Source organism: Macaca thibetana, chromosome 4 (genome assembly GCF_024542745.1).
Source record: "Macaca thibetana thibetana isolate TM-01 chromosome 4, ASM2454274v1, whole genome shotgun sequence".
Classification (NCBI taxonomy): domain Eukaryota; kingdom Metazoa; phylum Chordata; class Mammalia; order Primates; family Cercopithecidae; genus Macaca; species Macaca thibetana.
In genome coordinates, this window is record NC_065581.1 from 147,442,386 (window position 1) to 147,458,256 (window position 15,871).

At 43.3% G+C, this 15,871-nt stretch overlaps 1 protein-coding gene across 1 annotated transcript in view; it reads right to left on the bottom strand.

The window, feature by feature from the left end:
* Positions 1–14,401, bottom strand: part of SLC35F1 (solute carrier family 35 member F1) — a 400,531-nt gene extending 386,130 nt beyond the window's left edge. The window contains exon 1 of the mRNA XM_050786549.1: positions 14,191–14,401. Within this exon, the coding sequence (XP_050642506.1) occupies positions 14,191–14,366 (176 nt within the window). The 5' untranslated portion in view covers positions 14,367–14,401. The remainder of the gene's footprint in view (positions 1–14,190) is intronic.
* Between the last annotated feature and the right edge of the window lie 1,470 nt (positions 14,402–15,871).

Sequence of the window (15,871 nt, forward strand, 5' to 3'; positions counted from 1 at the left end):
GACCAACATCTCTACCAAAAAAAAATTAAAGATTAGCCCAGCATGGTGGTGTACACCCGTAGTCTTACCTACTCGGGAGGCTGAGGCGGGAAGATCACTTGAGCCCAGGAGTTTGAGTCTGCAGTGAGCTATGATCACACCACTGCACTCCAGACTGGGTGATGGTGTGAAACTTTGTCTCTTAAAAAAATATATTTTAAAATTATCTTAATTCCCTCTTCTCTCTCTCTCTCATACCCCACTCCCCAATGCAATCAGAACCCAAATCCTACTGAGCCCCCTCAAATATGCACTGCCCCACTATCCTCACTTACATGATGATGGTTCTGGCTTCTTGGGCACAGATCTGAGTTCATCTTTTCCAAGGCAGCAGATTCTAAACAGCAGTAGCTTCTTTCTGCTCATCACACTCCATACTGAATCCCCACCACAAATGTCATATTTACGCATAACACTTCTTTAGTATATTTCCTTTCTTACTCTTCAAAATGACTGTTTCCCACTTCTCTTTGTACAACCATCCTACACACCTCCCCCACCAACTAGCATCTTCGTTCACTATTGATAGCCTTGCCTCAGAGTTCACAGAGAAAGATAAGCCACCAGAGAGGAACTGCCTATTATTCCCACCACAAAATCATGGAATCTACCAAATTATCTTCATTTACACCCCCCATTCTCAGCGTCTCCTCTGTATTATGGACAGTGTCCTGGTCCTCTCAAAGACTAGCTCCTCCCCACCATGCTTTGAATTCTACCATCTGAGCCTTCTCAAGGTTTCCTCCTTCCTTCATCCCACTCCTTCCTGCGATTTTTCCCTCTTCACTACATCATTCTCATCAGCACACAGACCTGTTGTATTATCTCTTCTATTAAAAGACTTTCCCTACACTCTATTCCTTGTTAGGACAACATTTCTCAAAAGTCATATTCTGAACACCTCCACCTCACATTCCCTCCCAAACCATTCCATCCACGTTTCCATCTGCACCACTCCTCTGACCCTGTGGTTGTCACAGCCCCAGGGTTCCCTGTGTTGCCAAACCACTGGTCATTTCTCTGCCCTTTCCTCAATTACTCTCAGCACAGTGGACTGCTTATTGCCTCCTTCTGGAAATGCCTTCTTCTCTTGGCTTCTGGACACCATACTCTCCTGGTTTCCTTCCTACTTCAGATCCTGCCTTCTCCAGTTCCTTCGCTGAGTCCTTCCTCTGTGTTTGACTCTGAGGGTTAGTGTGCCCCCCATATTGCTCTTGGTACCCCTCTTTCCCTCTATCTACATATGCATCCAGGACTTACAATCCCCAAATCCAAATTCCAAGCTCTGACTTCTCCCCAGAATTCCACACTCCAGCTTTCTTTTGACCTTTCCACTATACCTATCTAACTTTACTTGCCAAAATAAACTATTTAATTCCTACCAACAAACATGTTCCTCTCCAAGTCTTTTTCACCTTAGAAAATGGCACCATCACTCACCCAATTGCTCAAGCCCAAAAAACTGGAAATGTTTCTTTATTCCTGTCCCTCAGCTGCCCCATCAAATCACTCGTCCAGTCCTGTGTACTCCACCTCCCAGTGCAAACCACTCCAGATTACAACCACTTGTCTCCACTTCTGTTGCTACAGGCCAGCCAGCTTCCAACATCTCCTTCATCCAGTAGCTATGTACTTCTCCCGCAACCCGTTCTCCAGCAGCAGCCAGAGTGGTCTTTTCAAAACATTAGCCAGACAACTCCTCTGCTTAAAATCTTCCACTTGTTCCCCAGCCCATTTAGAACTGACACCTGCCTCCCTCTCTGATCTCCTCACTTACGCTCTCCTGTTTCCTGCTCTCCAGCCTCCCTTTCTTTCACATCATTATGCAGGCTTGTTTCATCGTAGCATCTCTGCCTGGAATGACCTTCCCCCAGAACCTCCAATGGCCATTTCCTTTTGGCCATTCTAATCTTAGCTTCAGTGTCATCAGAAGAGAGAGAGAGGACTGACCAGCCAAATTAAAGTACTCCCTCTTCCCTCTCTGTCACATCACCCCACTTTGATTCTCTGCGTATTATTTGCCACTGTTGGATACTTTTTTCATGTTTTCATTGCCTGCCTCTCTTGTAGAATGTAGTCTCCATGAGAGTGGAGGTCTTTTCTCTTTTGTTTCCCAAAGTATCCCTAACAGCTAGATTGTGCCTCTCACCTGACTCGGTAATTCTTTGTTAAATGGCTGAGGGGCTCCTGGTCTGTGCTCCTCAGAGCTTGAGATGAAGCTGTATCAGTGGTCTGGCCACTCATGTTGGGACCCCAGGCAACCCTGACCCACCTTCCTGTCACCCAAACACAGAATGTGACCTCCTTAACTGTGTGATCTCTGAAAAGTCATACTCCCCACTTACTGCCCATTCTACAGACCTGGGCTGCTGCTCTGTACTCCTCACTTCTAAATAGTTTCCCTGCCTCACATTCCAGGGCATCCCTTTAAGGCAAGGTGCCCCAGCTGAAGACCAGGCCATTTTGCTGGGGCCTTGATACTTAATGTAACTACTGTCAGCCTTACTCTACTGCTTCCACATCATCACCTTATAGGTATAGATTTTCAGCGTCATGACTAGTACCAACCTGATGCCCCCACAATGAGGAACACCCCCCACCAATCCATGATTAGATGCACTCCCAGAATCCAAATTCACTCTTACTTCCACTGGGATATCTGGCTGGCACCAGTGCTTCTCAAACATTCTGTCATAAAATATCCATTTTTTAACAATTCATTGAAGATAATACTTTTATGAAATACAATAAAAATCAATTATGAGAAAAAAATGAAATGAAAAAAACAAAAACCGAAATACAAGACCCAATTCTTTAATATTAGGACAAAAAAACATAAAAGTGCTCTGTTAAACTGCTATAGCTATTTCTAAACGCTTACTTCCAATTTCTGTTCTCATCACAGTCTGGCCACACAGTCTGTAGTCCGGCAGGAGTCCATAGCCCACAGTCTGAATAGCTGGCTGCTGTCCTCCCAGCAGCCTCTAGCTCACTCAGCACCCTAGGCCCCGGAGAGCAGATCTCTGTCCTGTAGTGGCTTTCAATAACCTTTCAACAAACAAGTATTAAATACCCACTATTTGACAAGCACTGCTGAGTGCCTTCTCAAAAATAATCAAATCTTCTTTTACCTGATCTGGTCCAGATTCTGTTCAAATCAGAGCACTTCCCTCTCCATCGTGGCTGCCTCCACCCCACTTAGACTCACCTTTCTTCCCCTCTAAATGACTGCAGTAGCCTCCTAACTGATCCCCAAACTCTGGTCCTTTCCTTCTCCTTTGTCCTATAGATTTTCCCACAGAGTATCGTATTTGGGCACCTCTCTGATCATGTCATTTCTCTACTCAATAACCTAAAATAACCTAGTAAGTCTAACTGCTTATTAGAGCATCTAAGACTTTCCATTATCTGATCTCATCCTACAATCTAGCCTTAATTCCCTTTTCTTCCCTTTATATTGACGCATCCTACAATATTGTCAAACTAGACACTTAATTCTCCCCCAATCTCTTACTTCCATGAATGGCTCATCCTGTCTCACCTCCCCCTCCCTGTACATATTCCTTTCCTGCCCATCTTTCACTGCCAAGGACAAATGTCATCCCTGATCCCTCCTGACCTTTCTCCAGCCTAGCATGGTCTCTCCTTCCTCTGTGGTTTTATAAAAGCACTTAGCTGTATCACCACATAAATTTGTTTCCTTATCTAGAAAGGGAAGAAAAGACTAATCTTTGTTATTAGAAGAATAACATACAATATAATGTTTTATAATATAAAGTATATGCCTTATAAGGTAAAATTTGAGAACTTGAGTCATTGTCTAAATGCTAACTTTAACTCAAACATCTCAAACACTCTCATTAGGTTGTATCAAATTATATATAAAAGTCCAGTCCTTCCACCAACTCCTTGTTATGCTCTTGCATATTTTAAATTTCTCCATCTGCAATGCACAAACATGTCCCCAAGTCCCCACAAAGTTGCCTATGCACTGCCAGCACATTAATATTTTCAGAAAATTCTATTTTCTTGAGTTATATGGCAAGGACCTTCATAGGTTCACCCCGAACAGAAGAATGGGATTCAAATCTGTTCTCCTTTTCCTTCTAGCATTCTGAGGCTGGATGAACATTAATAGCTGTTTCTTTTTAAAAAATATTTAAGCCCTAAGTGAAACAAACTCAATGGTATTCATCAAAAAAGGTCTGCTTCTTGAATCTATGTAGACGTTGAGTAATTTTATCATGTTTCAGTCTTCTACCTGGGCAGTTTTCCTAAAAGTGAAACAACTAATTTATGGGGATTTTTTGTCAGATCAACTTGAAAACCTCATTTTTGAAACTACATCATTTTGAGAGGTATATCTTATCTTTATTTCTATTTTATTTAAATTGCCCCTTTGATGGGTTATATTGAAAGGGTAATAACAGAAACTCCACCAATGGCACCCAGAGGCCATACCAGCCATTGTGATCCAGCAGTGCCCAACATATAATAGTCACTCAATAAACACTCATTGAATAAAATTCTCCCTGGATGAATGAATCAATGAATGAGAGAAGGAGATCTATCTTACAGGACAGATCAGAGTACTTTGTGCTTTTTCAGAGTCAGGTATGATCACAAATTGCAGCCCTGTCACTCTAAATCTGTATATAATTAGTATGATTTGGTTTTAAAAATCTATTCAATGTTTGTTCAGTTATAGTAGGTTTCTCTAATTATTTTTTTAAAATGGAACGTATTAGGAATTGGTGGCTTATAATCTCAGAACTTGCAAAACTATATTTAAGGGCTTGTTTTTTAATCCTCAGAGAGGCACATAGTAAATATTCTTGCGACAAAGTTTAGAATTTAAATTCAATAGAAACTCTCTCTCAATGTCCAAGTTTCCTACTTGGACATTGATTTTATGTAGGCTTGCTTCAAACTCTTCTGTGTATATCCTTAATGCTCTTTGGTTTATATTTCAAAAGGGTTTCAGAAATTTGAAAATAAATCTGAAGAAAATAAATCTAAATATAAGTTGGAAATCAGTTCATTCTAAATCAAATGAATGGATGAGTCAGAATATACACACGTATATATGTGTGTGTATATATACATGCAGATAGAGAGAGAGAGAGAGAGAGAGAGAGAGAGAGAAATAGACAGATAGATAGACAGATAGAATTTTTTTGTTTGGTTTTTTGGGGGATTTTTTTGAGATGAAGTTTCACTCTGTTGCCCAGGCTGGAATGCAGTAGCATGATCTCGGCTCACTGCAACATCTGCCTCCTGGGTTCAAGTGGTTCTCGTGCCTCAGCCTCCCAAGTAGCTGGGACTAGAGGTGCATGCCACCATGCCCAGATAATTTTTGTATTTTTAGTAGAGATGGGGTTTCGCCATGTTGGCCAGGTTGGTCTCAAACTCCTGACCTCAGGTGACTCTCCCACCTTGGCCTCCCAAATGCTGAGATTACAGTTGTGAGCCACCACCCCTGGCTGAAAAAATATTTTTAAAACTTAAATTATAATATAATTCAAAAAAAATACTCATGTTGCCACTAACTGAGTTGCCACTAACATTTTTCCAAGAAAATACTTCCTAAAGAATATCTATTGTTATTGTTTTCTTTGACATTTCTTGTGAAATTTCTTCTTAACTACTGTACATTCAAGGAGTCCCTGTATAATTCCAAAGTGTCAGAACAAAGTTAATACGGATTGCATATTGAACAGCTCATTTACATGATTCCAACATCTCAATATTTGGAAGCATTTATTTAGGCATTATGTGTAACAATTCACGATGCAGAAAAGGCTTTTGACAAAATTCAACAGCCCTTCATGCTAAAAACGCTCAATAAATTCGGTATTGATGGTTACGTACCTCAAAATCATAAGAGCTATTTATGACAAACCCACAGCCAATATCATACTGAATGGGCAAAAACTGGAAAAATTCCCTTTGAAAACTGGCACAAGACAGGGATGCCCTCTCTCACCACTCCTATTCAACATAGTGTTGGAAGTTCTGACTAGGGCAATCAGGCAAGAGAAAGAAATCAAGGGTATTCAGTTAGGAAAAGAAGAAGTCAAATTGTCCCTCTTTGCAGATGACATGATTGTATATTTAGAAAACCCCATTGTCTCAGCCCAAAATCTCCTTAAGCTGATAAGCAACTTCAGCAAAGTCTCAGGATACAAAATTAATGTGCAAAAATCACAAGCATTCTTATACACCAGTAACAGACAAACAGAGAGCCAAATCAGGAATGAACTTCCATTCACAATTGCTTCAAAGAGAATAAAATACCTAGGAATCCAACTTACAAGGGATGTAAAGGACCTCTTCAAGGAGAACTACAAACCACTGCTCAGTGAAATAAAAGAGGACACAAACAAATGGAAGAACATACCATGCTCATGGATAGGAAGAATCAATATCGTGAAAATGGCCATACTGCCCAAGGTAATTTATAGATTCAATGCCATCCCCATCAAGCTACCAATGAGTTTCTTCACAGAATTGGAAAAAACTGCTTTAAAGTTCATATGGAACCAAAAAAGAGCCCGCATCTCCAAGACAATCCTAAGTCAAAAGAACAAAGCTGGAGGCATCACGTTACCTGACTTCAAACTATACTACAAGGCTACAGTAACCAAAACAGCATGGTACTGGTACCAAAACAGAGATATAGACCAATGGAACAGAACAGAGTCCTCAGAAATAATACCACACATCTACAGCCATCTGATCTTTGACAAACCTGAGAGAAACAAGAAATGGGAAAGGATTCCCTATTTAATAAATGGTGCTGGGAAAATTGGCTAGCCATAAGTAGAAAGCTGAAACTGGATCCTTTCCTTACTCCTTATACGAAAATTAATTCAAGATGGATTAGAGACTTAAATGTTAGACCTAATACCATAAAAATCCTAGAGGAAAACCTAGGTAGTACCATTCAGGACATAGGCATGGGCAAAGACTTCATGTCTAAAACACAAAAAGCAACAGCAGCAAAAGCCAAAATTGACAAGTGGGATCTCATTAAACTAAAGAGCTTCTGCACAGCAAAAGAAACTACCATCAGAGTGAACAGGCAACCTACAGAATGGGAGAAAATTTTTGCAATCTACTCATCTGACAAAGGGCTAATATCCAGAACCTACAAAGAACTCAAACAAATTTACAAGAAAAAAACAAACAACCCCATCAAAAAGTGGGCAAAGGATATGAACAGACATTTCTCAAAAGAAGACATTCATACAGCCAACAGACACATGAAAAAATGCTCATCATCACTGGCCGTCAGAGAAATGCAAATCAAAACCACAATGAGATACCATCTCACACCAGTTAGAATGGCGATCATTAAAAAGTCAGGAAACAACAGGTGCTGGAGAGGATGTGGAGAAATAGGAACACTTTTACACTGTTGGTGGGATTGTAAACTAGTTCAACCATTATGGAAAACAGTATGGAGATTCCTCAAGGATCTAGAACTAGATGTACCATATGACCCAGCCATCCCATTACTGGGTATATACCCAAAGGATTATAAATTATGCTGCTATAAAGACACATGCACACGTATGTTTATTGCAGCACTATTCACAATAGCAAAGACTTGGAATCAACCCAAATGTCCATCAGTGACAGATTGGATTAAGAAAATGTGGCACATATACACCATGGAATACTATGCAGCCATCAAAAAGGATGAGTTTGTGTCCTTTGTAGGGACATGGATGCAGCTGAAAACCATCATTCTTAGCAAACTATCACAAGAACAGAAAACCAAACACCACATGTTCTCACTCATAGGTGGGAACTGAACAATGAGATCACTTGGACTCAGGAAGGGGAACATCACACACCGGGGCCTATCATGGGGAGGGGGGAGGGGGGAGGGAGTGCATTGGGAGTTATACCTGATGTAAATGACGAGTTGATGGGTGCAGCACACCAACATGGCACAAGTATACATATGTAACAAACCTGCACGTTATGCACATGTACCCTACAACTTAAAGTATAGTAATAATAAATAAATTAATTAATTAATTAATTAATTTAAAAAAAAAAACAATTCAGATTATGAATTACAACGTTCATTCTAAATAGTGATACACATGTCAAGTTTCCCAGTTAGATTTTGAGGTTTTGGCCCAAGAATAACGTTTCATCACATGTGTGTCTTCCATAAGAGGGTTCAGCACACAGTTACTGCTTAAGAATAAATGAATATAGACCTGTATATGTTCATGTTACCATTAAGAAATATGCCCAATATTCATAGGGTTTTTTCCATACATCTACTGAAGTCTGACTTCCTAAGCATACTTCTTGAGAAACATAATCAAGAATTAATGTGTTTGAACAATGTACAGTGAATACTCATTGGCCTGAACGCAAATGAACAAGCAAGCTAAACTAAAATCTGGTGATGGTACTTTCACATGCTGCATATTATTTTTATGAGAAATGGCAACTAAATAATAAAACATCTCTTGCATTACATAACTTTAGAGCTATATGAGCTATATGAGCAGCAGCTCAGTTGCCTATACCTTCTACATCTATAGATGTGTACAGTGAAAACAGACATCGATTAGGATGCCCCTAAGACACTGACAGATTTTGAGAAAGTAAAAGTTCAAAGAAAAATCACACAAAGACAAGAATATTTTAATACACGTTACTTACCTGAAAATGCATCATCTTTATCTGAGGTAATACAAATATTCCTTTAATGTGAACATTAGTTTCTCCAAGCACTGGGCATAAATACAAGTATACTGGGATAATCTTTTATTTTTATAATTTTGTCCTTTTAGTTAAAAATAAATGCATCCTTCAGACATCCTTTATTTACTATTAATCTTAGAAAAGCCTGTTTTTTTTTTTTTGTTTTTTATTTTTTGAGATGGAGTCTCGCTCTGTCACCCAGGCTGGAGTGCAGTGGCCGGATCTAAGCTCACTGCAAGCTCCGCCTTCCGGGTTTATGCCATTCTCCTGCCTCAGCCTCCCGAGTAGCTGGGACTACAGGCGCCCGCCACCTCGCCCAGCTAGTTTTTTTGTATTTTTTAGTAGAGACGGGGTTTCACCATGTTAGCCAGGATGGTCTCGATCTCGTGACCTTATGATCCGCCCGTCTCGGCCTCCCAAAGTGCTGGGATTACAGGCTTGAGCCACTGCGCCCAGCGAAAAAAGCCTGTTTTTAATCACACCACCCAGTTCCACTTGGAATATTTTGTATGAATCAACCTCATTACTAGCTGATCTTCCCCTTATCATTTTGACATGTGTTAGAAGCAGCAGCTTGAGGAAGAGTTTCACCATTAATTTCCTAACAAAAGCCTTCTCACTTGATAAGAAAGGATCATCTAAATTATATGTTTCCACTAACTGTATGGAATACCTAGAGTTCAGTCATATCCATTGGTTCATGATGTTCTGTCCACCTTACTTAATGACTCAGAAAGGCTATGTCCACATATTGTCCCATTTTACACAGTAAGTTTCCTACTTGGACATTGATTTTATGTAGGCTTGCTTCAAACTCTTCTGTGTATATCCTTAATGCTCTTTGGTTTATATCTCAAAAAGGTTTCAGAAATTTGAAAATAAATCTGAAGAAAATAAATCTAAATATAAGTTGGAAATCAGTTCATTCTAAATCAAATGAATGGATGAGTCAGAATCAGTAGTGACTCCATTCTTATGATTAAACATTCCCACCATAAGACTCAAAGAGGCAGAAACCTCTTTATAATTTGAGACAACCCACTGTATGTCTTAATGGGAAGAAAGTGTATCAAAACTAGAAATTCACAGATATTTCTGTTAACAACTGAAAATAATACGTGGGAAAAGATAAATAAAAGCACACATATGCAAAACACAAAACAAGCTATCACTCATTTCTCAAAAACATTTCATTAAGAAATCATTTAGAGTAGAAAATCTTCAGGCACTTTAATATGTAGGTCAGTAGCTACTCCTATATGTGTCAAAGAAATCTACCTGATCAGCAGTTTCTTTGAGAGGGTCATCAACTGTTGCCCTTGAAGTATTTTCTTTTTCTCGTTTTCTGCTTGCCTGTGGCAGGGTAATGTATACTATATTATGCTAAGAAATAAGGGAAGGCCAGGCACAGTGGCTCATGCCTGCAATTCCAGCGCTTTGGAAGGCCAAGGTGGGAGTGTGACTTGAGGCCTGGAGTTTGAGGCCAGCCTGGGAAACAGAACGAGGCCTCGTTTCTACTAAAAATTTAAAAATTAAAAAAAAAAAAAAAAAAAAGCCAGGTATGGTGGTGTGCACCTGTATTCCCAGCTACTTGGGAGGCTGAGGTGGGAGAATCGCTTGAGCCCAGGAAGTCAAGGCTGCAATAAGTTGTGATCATGGCATTGCAGTCCAGCCTGGACAACAGACTAAGATCCTGCCAGAAGGAGGGAAGGAGGGAATGAAGGAATGAAGGAAGGAAGGAAGGAAGGAAGGAAGGAAGGAAGGAAGGAAGGAAGGAAGGAGGGAAGGAGGGAAGGAGGGAAGGAGGGAAGGAGGGAAGGAGGGAAGGAGGGAAGGAGGGAAGGAGGGAAGGAGGGAAGGAGGGAAGGAGGGAAGGAGGGAGGGAGGGAGGGAGGGAGGGAGGGAGGGAGGGAGGAAATGTGAAGAAGACTTTGCTGTATTTTTTCCTTGTTTGAATCAATACATTGATTGTTTCACAACTTTGAATATTAAAGGAGTAGTAATTATTCCAGCATTTAAATTGTCTTATATTTCTTGCATCCCTTTGCCAAAACAATTTTGAGTATACCAGGGGAAAAAATGTGACATCCCATTAATTATTTTAAAAAATTATCTAGTGCCTCCTCTTTCACCAAGTCTTGAATATAATTACATTCTAATCTAACTGTTTCACAGAAAGGGAGTAGTCAACCAATGAGATGCCCCAATTGTTGTGTACAAAATGCAGCAATCCAGCTTGACAAGCCTTTCGAGTAAGGGGAGAGGCTATGGAGTATACTAAGGAAATAAAATGATGCAGAATAATGTAAGGCAGATTTTATTAAGGTAACACTATATTTCATTCTAAGCTTCTTGAGAGCAAGAAGTACCTTTAATTAATTATTGATGAGCAATTCTCTCTTTAACTCTCCCTGGGTAGACAGGATATAGGTAACATATGTGTTTGCAATTCTTCCTCTGGGTTGTCAGATAGCTGTTCCTGTAGACTGTGACCAATGGCAGGCAATTCGCCAGGCTTGCCTTGCTCACAGTCTAATATTTCTCATCCCATTGCACCATTCTGTGTCTCAGCGTTACCCCTCTGGCCCAGTGGGACGCTAAGAGCTGACAGTGGTACAGCCCCCATTTCAGTCACTGAAGAGACTAGCCCTACCAGCCCACAGCAATAGCATGTTGCTAACTATATATTCGCATGTCAAAAGTTGGAGGGATATTTTTTATATTGGCTCCTAGCTTCCCGATTTGGAACAACTTTCTGCTAAGAGCTCAGTTGCTGCATGCCAAGGGTAGAGGAAAGAAGACAAATGAAGACAATGAGTGGACAGGGCAATGTGGGTGAAGTATTCAGGAAGGAGGAAGAGGAAAAGAAGAAAGCAAAAAAGGAGAAAGTAAGCAGATCGTGAGTTCTTAGAAAATTGACAAAGATGCTTATGATTAGGCCCCAGTGGGCCTGCCTGATATCCATTACTGACTAGTCCAACACATCATGAGGGTTCAAACCAGATGGGAGCCACATCCAAGCACTCTGCAGAATCTCAAAAATTCACTCTCCCTCATACTCTTACGACCTAGAGTCTAATCACTCTATAGCCACTATTAAGGCTCTCATTGACATAATTATGGCACAAAAGTGAAGCTCATCAGCATGCTAAATAAATTACGCCATTGAGATTTTAAAACTTGCTCAGATTTTTCAGTCTCCTTACTAAAAACGTTCTTTCTTGAAACAAATAGTTTGTTCTTATCCTTTAAGGATAAGGAAAAGCCAGTTACTCAATACAAAATATTATATTGAAAATTCTGAATAACTTTGAAAGACAAATAAATAAGTAAATAATTGTTTTAGCTTAAGTCTAAAGGCTACAACCCTAGGGTTCCATTCATGGTTGTATACCTGAGACGAAATGCCGTCAACCCAACATAAGTGTAAGTTCCTCCTGTATACACTGGTACTAGTACAACTCATGTCACAGATCGCTGAAGGTTTAATGAAACACAAGGTTCTACCCATAACGTAGCATGACTTCAACTTCATTTGCCTATGTTTATCCCACAGACTTACCTTGGAAAACAAAAATGAGTTGAATACATTAATTCATGTAGATCTTTATACTTTTCCAAGTCTTTTCTTCAGCATTATTTAATTCTCAAAATCATGGTAGGGAAGTAGGACAAGTACCGTATTATTAAACACAATTTACAATGAAGAAACCAAAACCAAGTAGATAAATGGCTCTCCTGCAAACCACTTGTCTAGCTACTGGCCAAGGTATGATGACAACATACCCCTCACTCCTACCTCAGTGATCTTGTTTTTCTGGGCTCTATGATTCATTACATATCAAGAAATAACCTACATGGAATCAACAGTAACTTATAATTTAGCAAAGAGAAAACTGAACAAAATATTACATCAATATTTTCTGGTTTGATGAGAAAAAATAATAATTAAAAATATATTGTGCTTAAAAATTTAAACAGCCAATGACAAGGTATTTGCAATTCAAAAAAAAAAACCCACAGGTATTCGTTAAAAAAACACAAAACCCACATAATATGTACTGAGCCAGCGTCTTCTTGATTTATTCTACTTTATCTTTTGGAAGGTGGTATTCTCAGCTACAAATCAAAGACTTAGTTCTATTACCAACTCGTGTCTCCCGTCAGAGTGAATTTCTTCTTGTTTGATAATGGAAATCTACAGAAGTACCCACAAATAAACTAACACACGCATTAATTCTTCACCAGGGATTCTTGAATGGTTCGGGATTTGATATGACTAAATTAAACTATACTCCCCAAATAAGGATATTTCTCAAGATTCTATTTCTGTACATAGTTTGTACTCCCACCAGAGCTTTAAGACCCAGACAGTTCGGTGTGAATTCGTTGGGAATCTCTGCTACCCAACACAGTGCCGCACAGAAACCTGTATGAACAGAGCGACTGGAAGAGTTACCTCTACAGATGCATCGAAAGGCACCCACGCACCCAAATAAAAAAAAAAAAAAACACAAAACACATTCCCTATAGAATTTTTTTAATGTGTCAGCTGGTCAACCGTTTCAAGTTATTTAAGTAGAAAAAGTCCCTTTCACATTACAGTTGAGTCAGAGGTGCCCGAGGTACCCCCATTTTCACGTCAACCCAGGTCCTCATCCTAAAACGTCCTGGTCCTGAATCCACTACGCAGATTCCAGCACTGGAGGCGCCGGAGATCGGCACCCGCCCCCTTCGGCTTGGGTGCTTCGGGATAACTGGGCGCCGCCGGCTCACACACTGCCTGCAATGTTTTGCACTTTGCCTGGGTCTGTTCCAGGCCTCTAGCCCTCTCTTCGCTGCTCCCAGCCAGAAAGAGTCCGAGGGGCGACTAGAGCGTCAGGCTGGAGAAGTGGGTTCCCTCCGCCTGCTAGGCTGTCACGGCGACCCCATCCCCGCCCCGCAAGGGGTCGAATCCGCTGGGCGGGGTGGGGCGGGGGACAGCACGAGGCCCGGGACTTCCACGCCGTCTCCGCAGCCCCGCGCCTCCCTCCTCCGCCCTGGCTGGGTCCCCGCGTCCCCTCGACCACCGAGCGCAAAGCCGGGATGCGAGAGGGAAAGGGAAGTGAGGCGGCACGCGTGTGGAGGGTGTGAGTGCGGATACACATACAGGGCGACTAGGTACGAAATACCCCGCCTCTCACCGAACTCCCTCCTCGGACCAGCGGCAGCTCCACCACTCCAGGGCTCCCTGCGCCGGGACAAAGCTGCCGCGGCCTCTCCACGACCGCGGAGCGCGTCGTCGCCCGATCTCCTCAGTCTCCCCCGGCCGCAACCCCGTCCCAAAGGACCCGTGGGCCGCCTGAGGGATGGAGGGGACCCGGAGTCGGGCGCCCGCAGCCCCTGCCCCCCGCGCCCTCGCCCGGCGCCGCCGCTCACCTGTTCAGCACTTTGCGGATCCTCTGGCGCACGCCAGCCCGGGAGGAGGCGGATAGGCTCCCGCTGCCGCCGCCGCTGCCCTCGGCCGGCAGGTTCTCGATGGTGGTCACCACATGGTTCGGCGGGGCTGGCGGCGGCGGCTGCAGCTGCTGCTGCGGCTGCTCAGGGGGGATCATCGCGGTGGAGGCTGAGGCGCGGCGGCGATCAGAACGCAGCCGGGCGCATCGTGCGCCGGCTCCGGGCCCGGGAACGCGCAGAGGACCCGGCCGGGCGGCCGCGGCCCGGGAGGCGGTGCTGCCTGCTAAGCGGTGAGGCGGGGAGGCACCCGAGGCTACGGCCGCCGCCGCCCAGCCCGCCACTCACTCCTCTGCAGTCGCAGTGCGCGAACCCTCGCGCCGGTGCCGCCGCCGCCGCCCGCCCCGGCTCTTTCCTAGCCGCGTCCCCAAGTCCTGGCCCGCTCCGCGAAGTGGCTGCGAAGGGTGTCGCGCGGGGGCGCGAAGCTGCCGGTCGGCTCGGGGGAAGGAGTCCCGGCTTCGCCTTGTTTCCTCGTGCCCAGGTCTCCTCGGGGCGCACGGCGGCAGTTGTGCTGGCGCCGCCTCAGCCTGTACCCCGCTCGCTCGGAAAGCTGCCGTCTGTGTCTCACGGAGAGACCGAGAGTGAACCCGGAGAGCCGGGCGGGGGCGCCGCGGCGGCGGCGGCGGCGGCGGCGGCGGAGGCTGAGCGGGGCGCGGGCGGGGGACTTACTCGCTCTCCTCTCGCCAGAGGGCGCTGCCGAGGTGCCTTGTTGCCCCCGACCCTCTACTACCCAGTCCACAGAGGCCCATGGTCTAGGTTGTGGTGATTGTTCTGGTTTGGGTGCTTTTTAGGGGGACAAGGGGGCTGGGAATAGATCCTCCCTGTGGAGTTGGCGGGGATTCCTCTTTTCTGCCCAAGCGCCGCGGAATCCAGCACCACAGCCTGGGACAGCGGCAGGACGCCGAGACAGGTGCCCACCCTGGATTAGAAACCCAAACCGAAAATCTTAGATGTTGCTCCTACTACACTTGCCATAATTGGCCTGGAGGAAATGGGAGGAAAAACTACTCACAAAGAATCAATTCTGGGAACTGGAAAAAGCATATCAGACCAACTCAAAACGTCTCCGTTTGAGGCAACGTAGTGCTGTGAAAGGAACGTAGGCAGATTTGAGTTTCAGTGGCACATCTGAAACTTATCCGCAGAGAGACTCCAAGCAATTAAATTCTGAGGCATTCGCCTCTGTGTAGCGAGACTACGCGTGTCTTTCTCCCAGGGGAGTTGTAAGACTTAAATGAGGTAAACCACGCAGCAGGGAAGCCTAACAGCTCCTGTAATAGTCCCCCAACTCCAAAAGGGAAAGTCCTGTGTATCTGCCACAGAAATCTTGGACCATATTTCTACCGAAGGAAACTGACTCTCTGTCCCCGGCATTCTTATGCCAATTGATCCAGATCCCAATTAATAACCGACTCTTAAAAGAGAGATACTTTTCGAATTTTCCTTTATTTAGACCGTTTAGATAGGGATCTTGCCTTGAAAAATGATATGCATTTTTTAAAAATTTTCGCTTCAGTGCAGTATGAGGAATTGAGTAAGTTTAACAGGTAAGTTTGTTCACACAAAGGCATGCTGATACCACTACTGAATCCAAATGCTCTGAAAC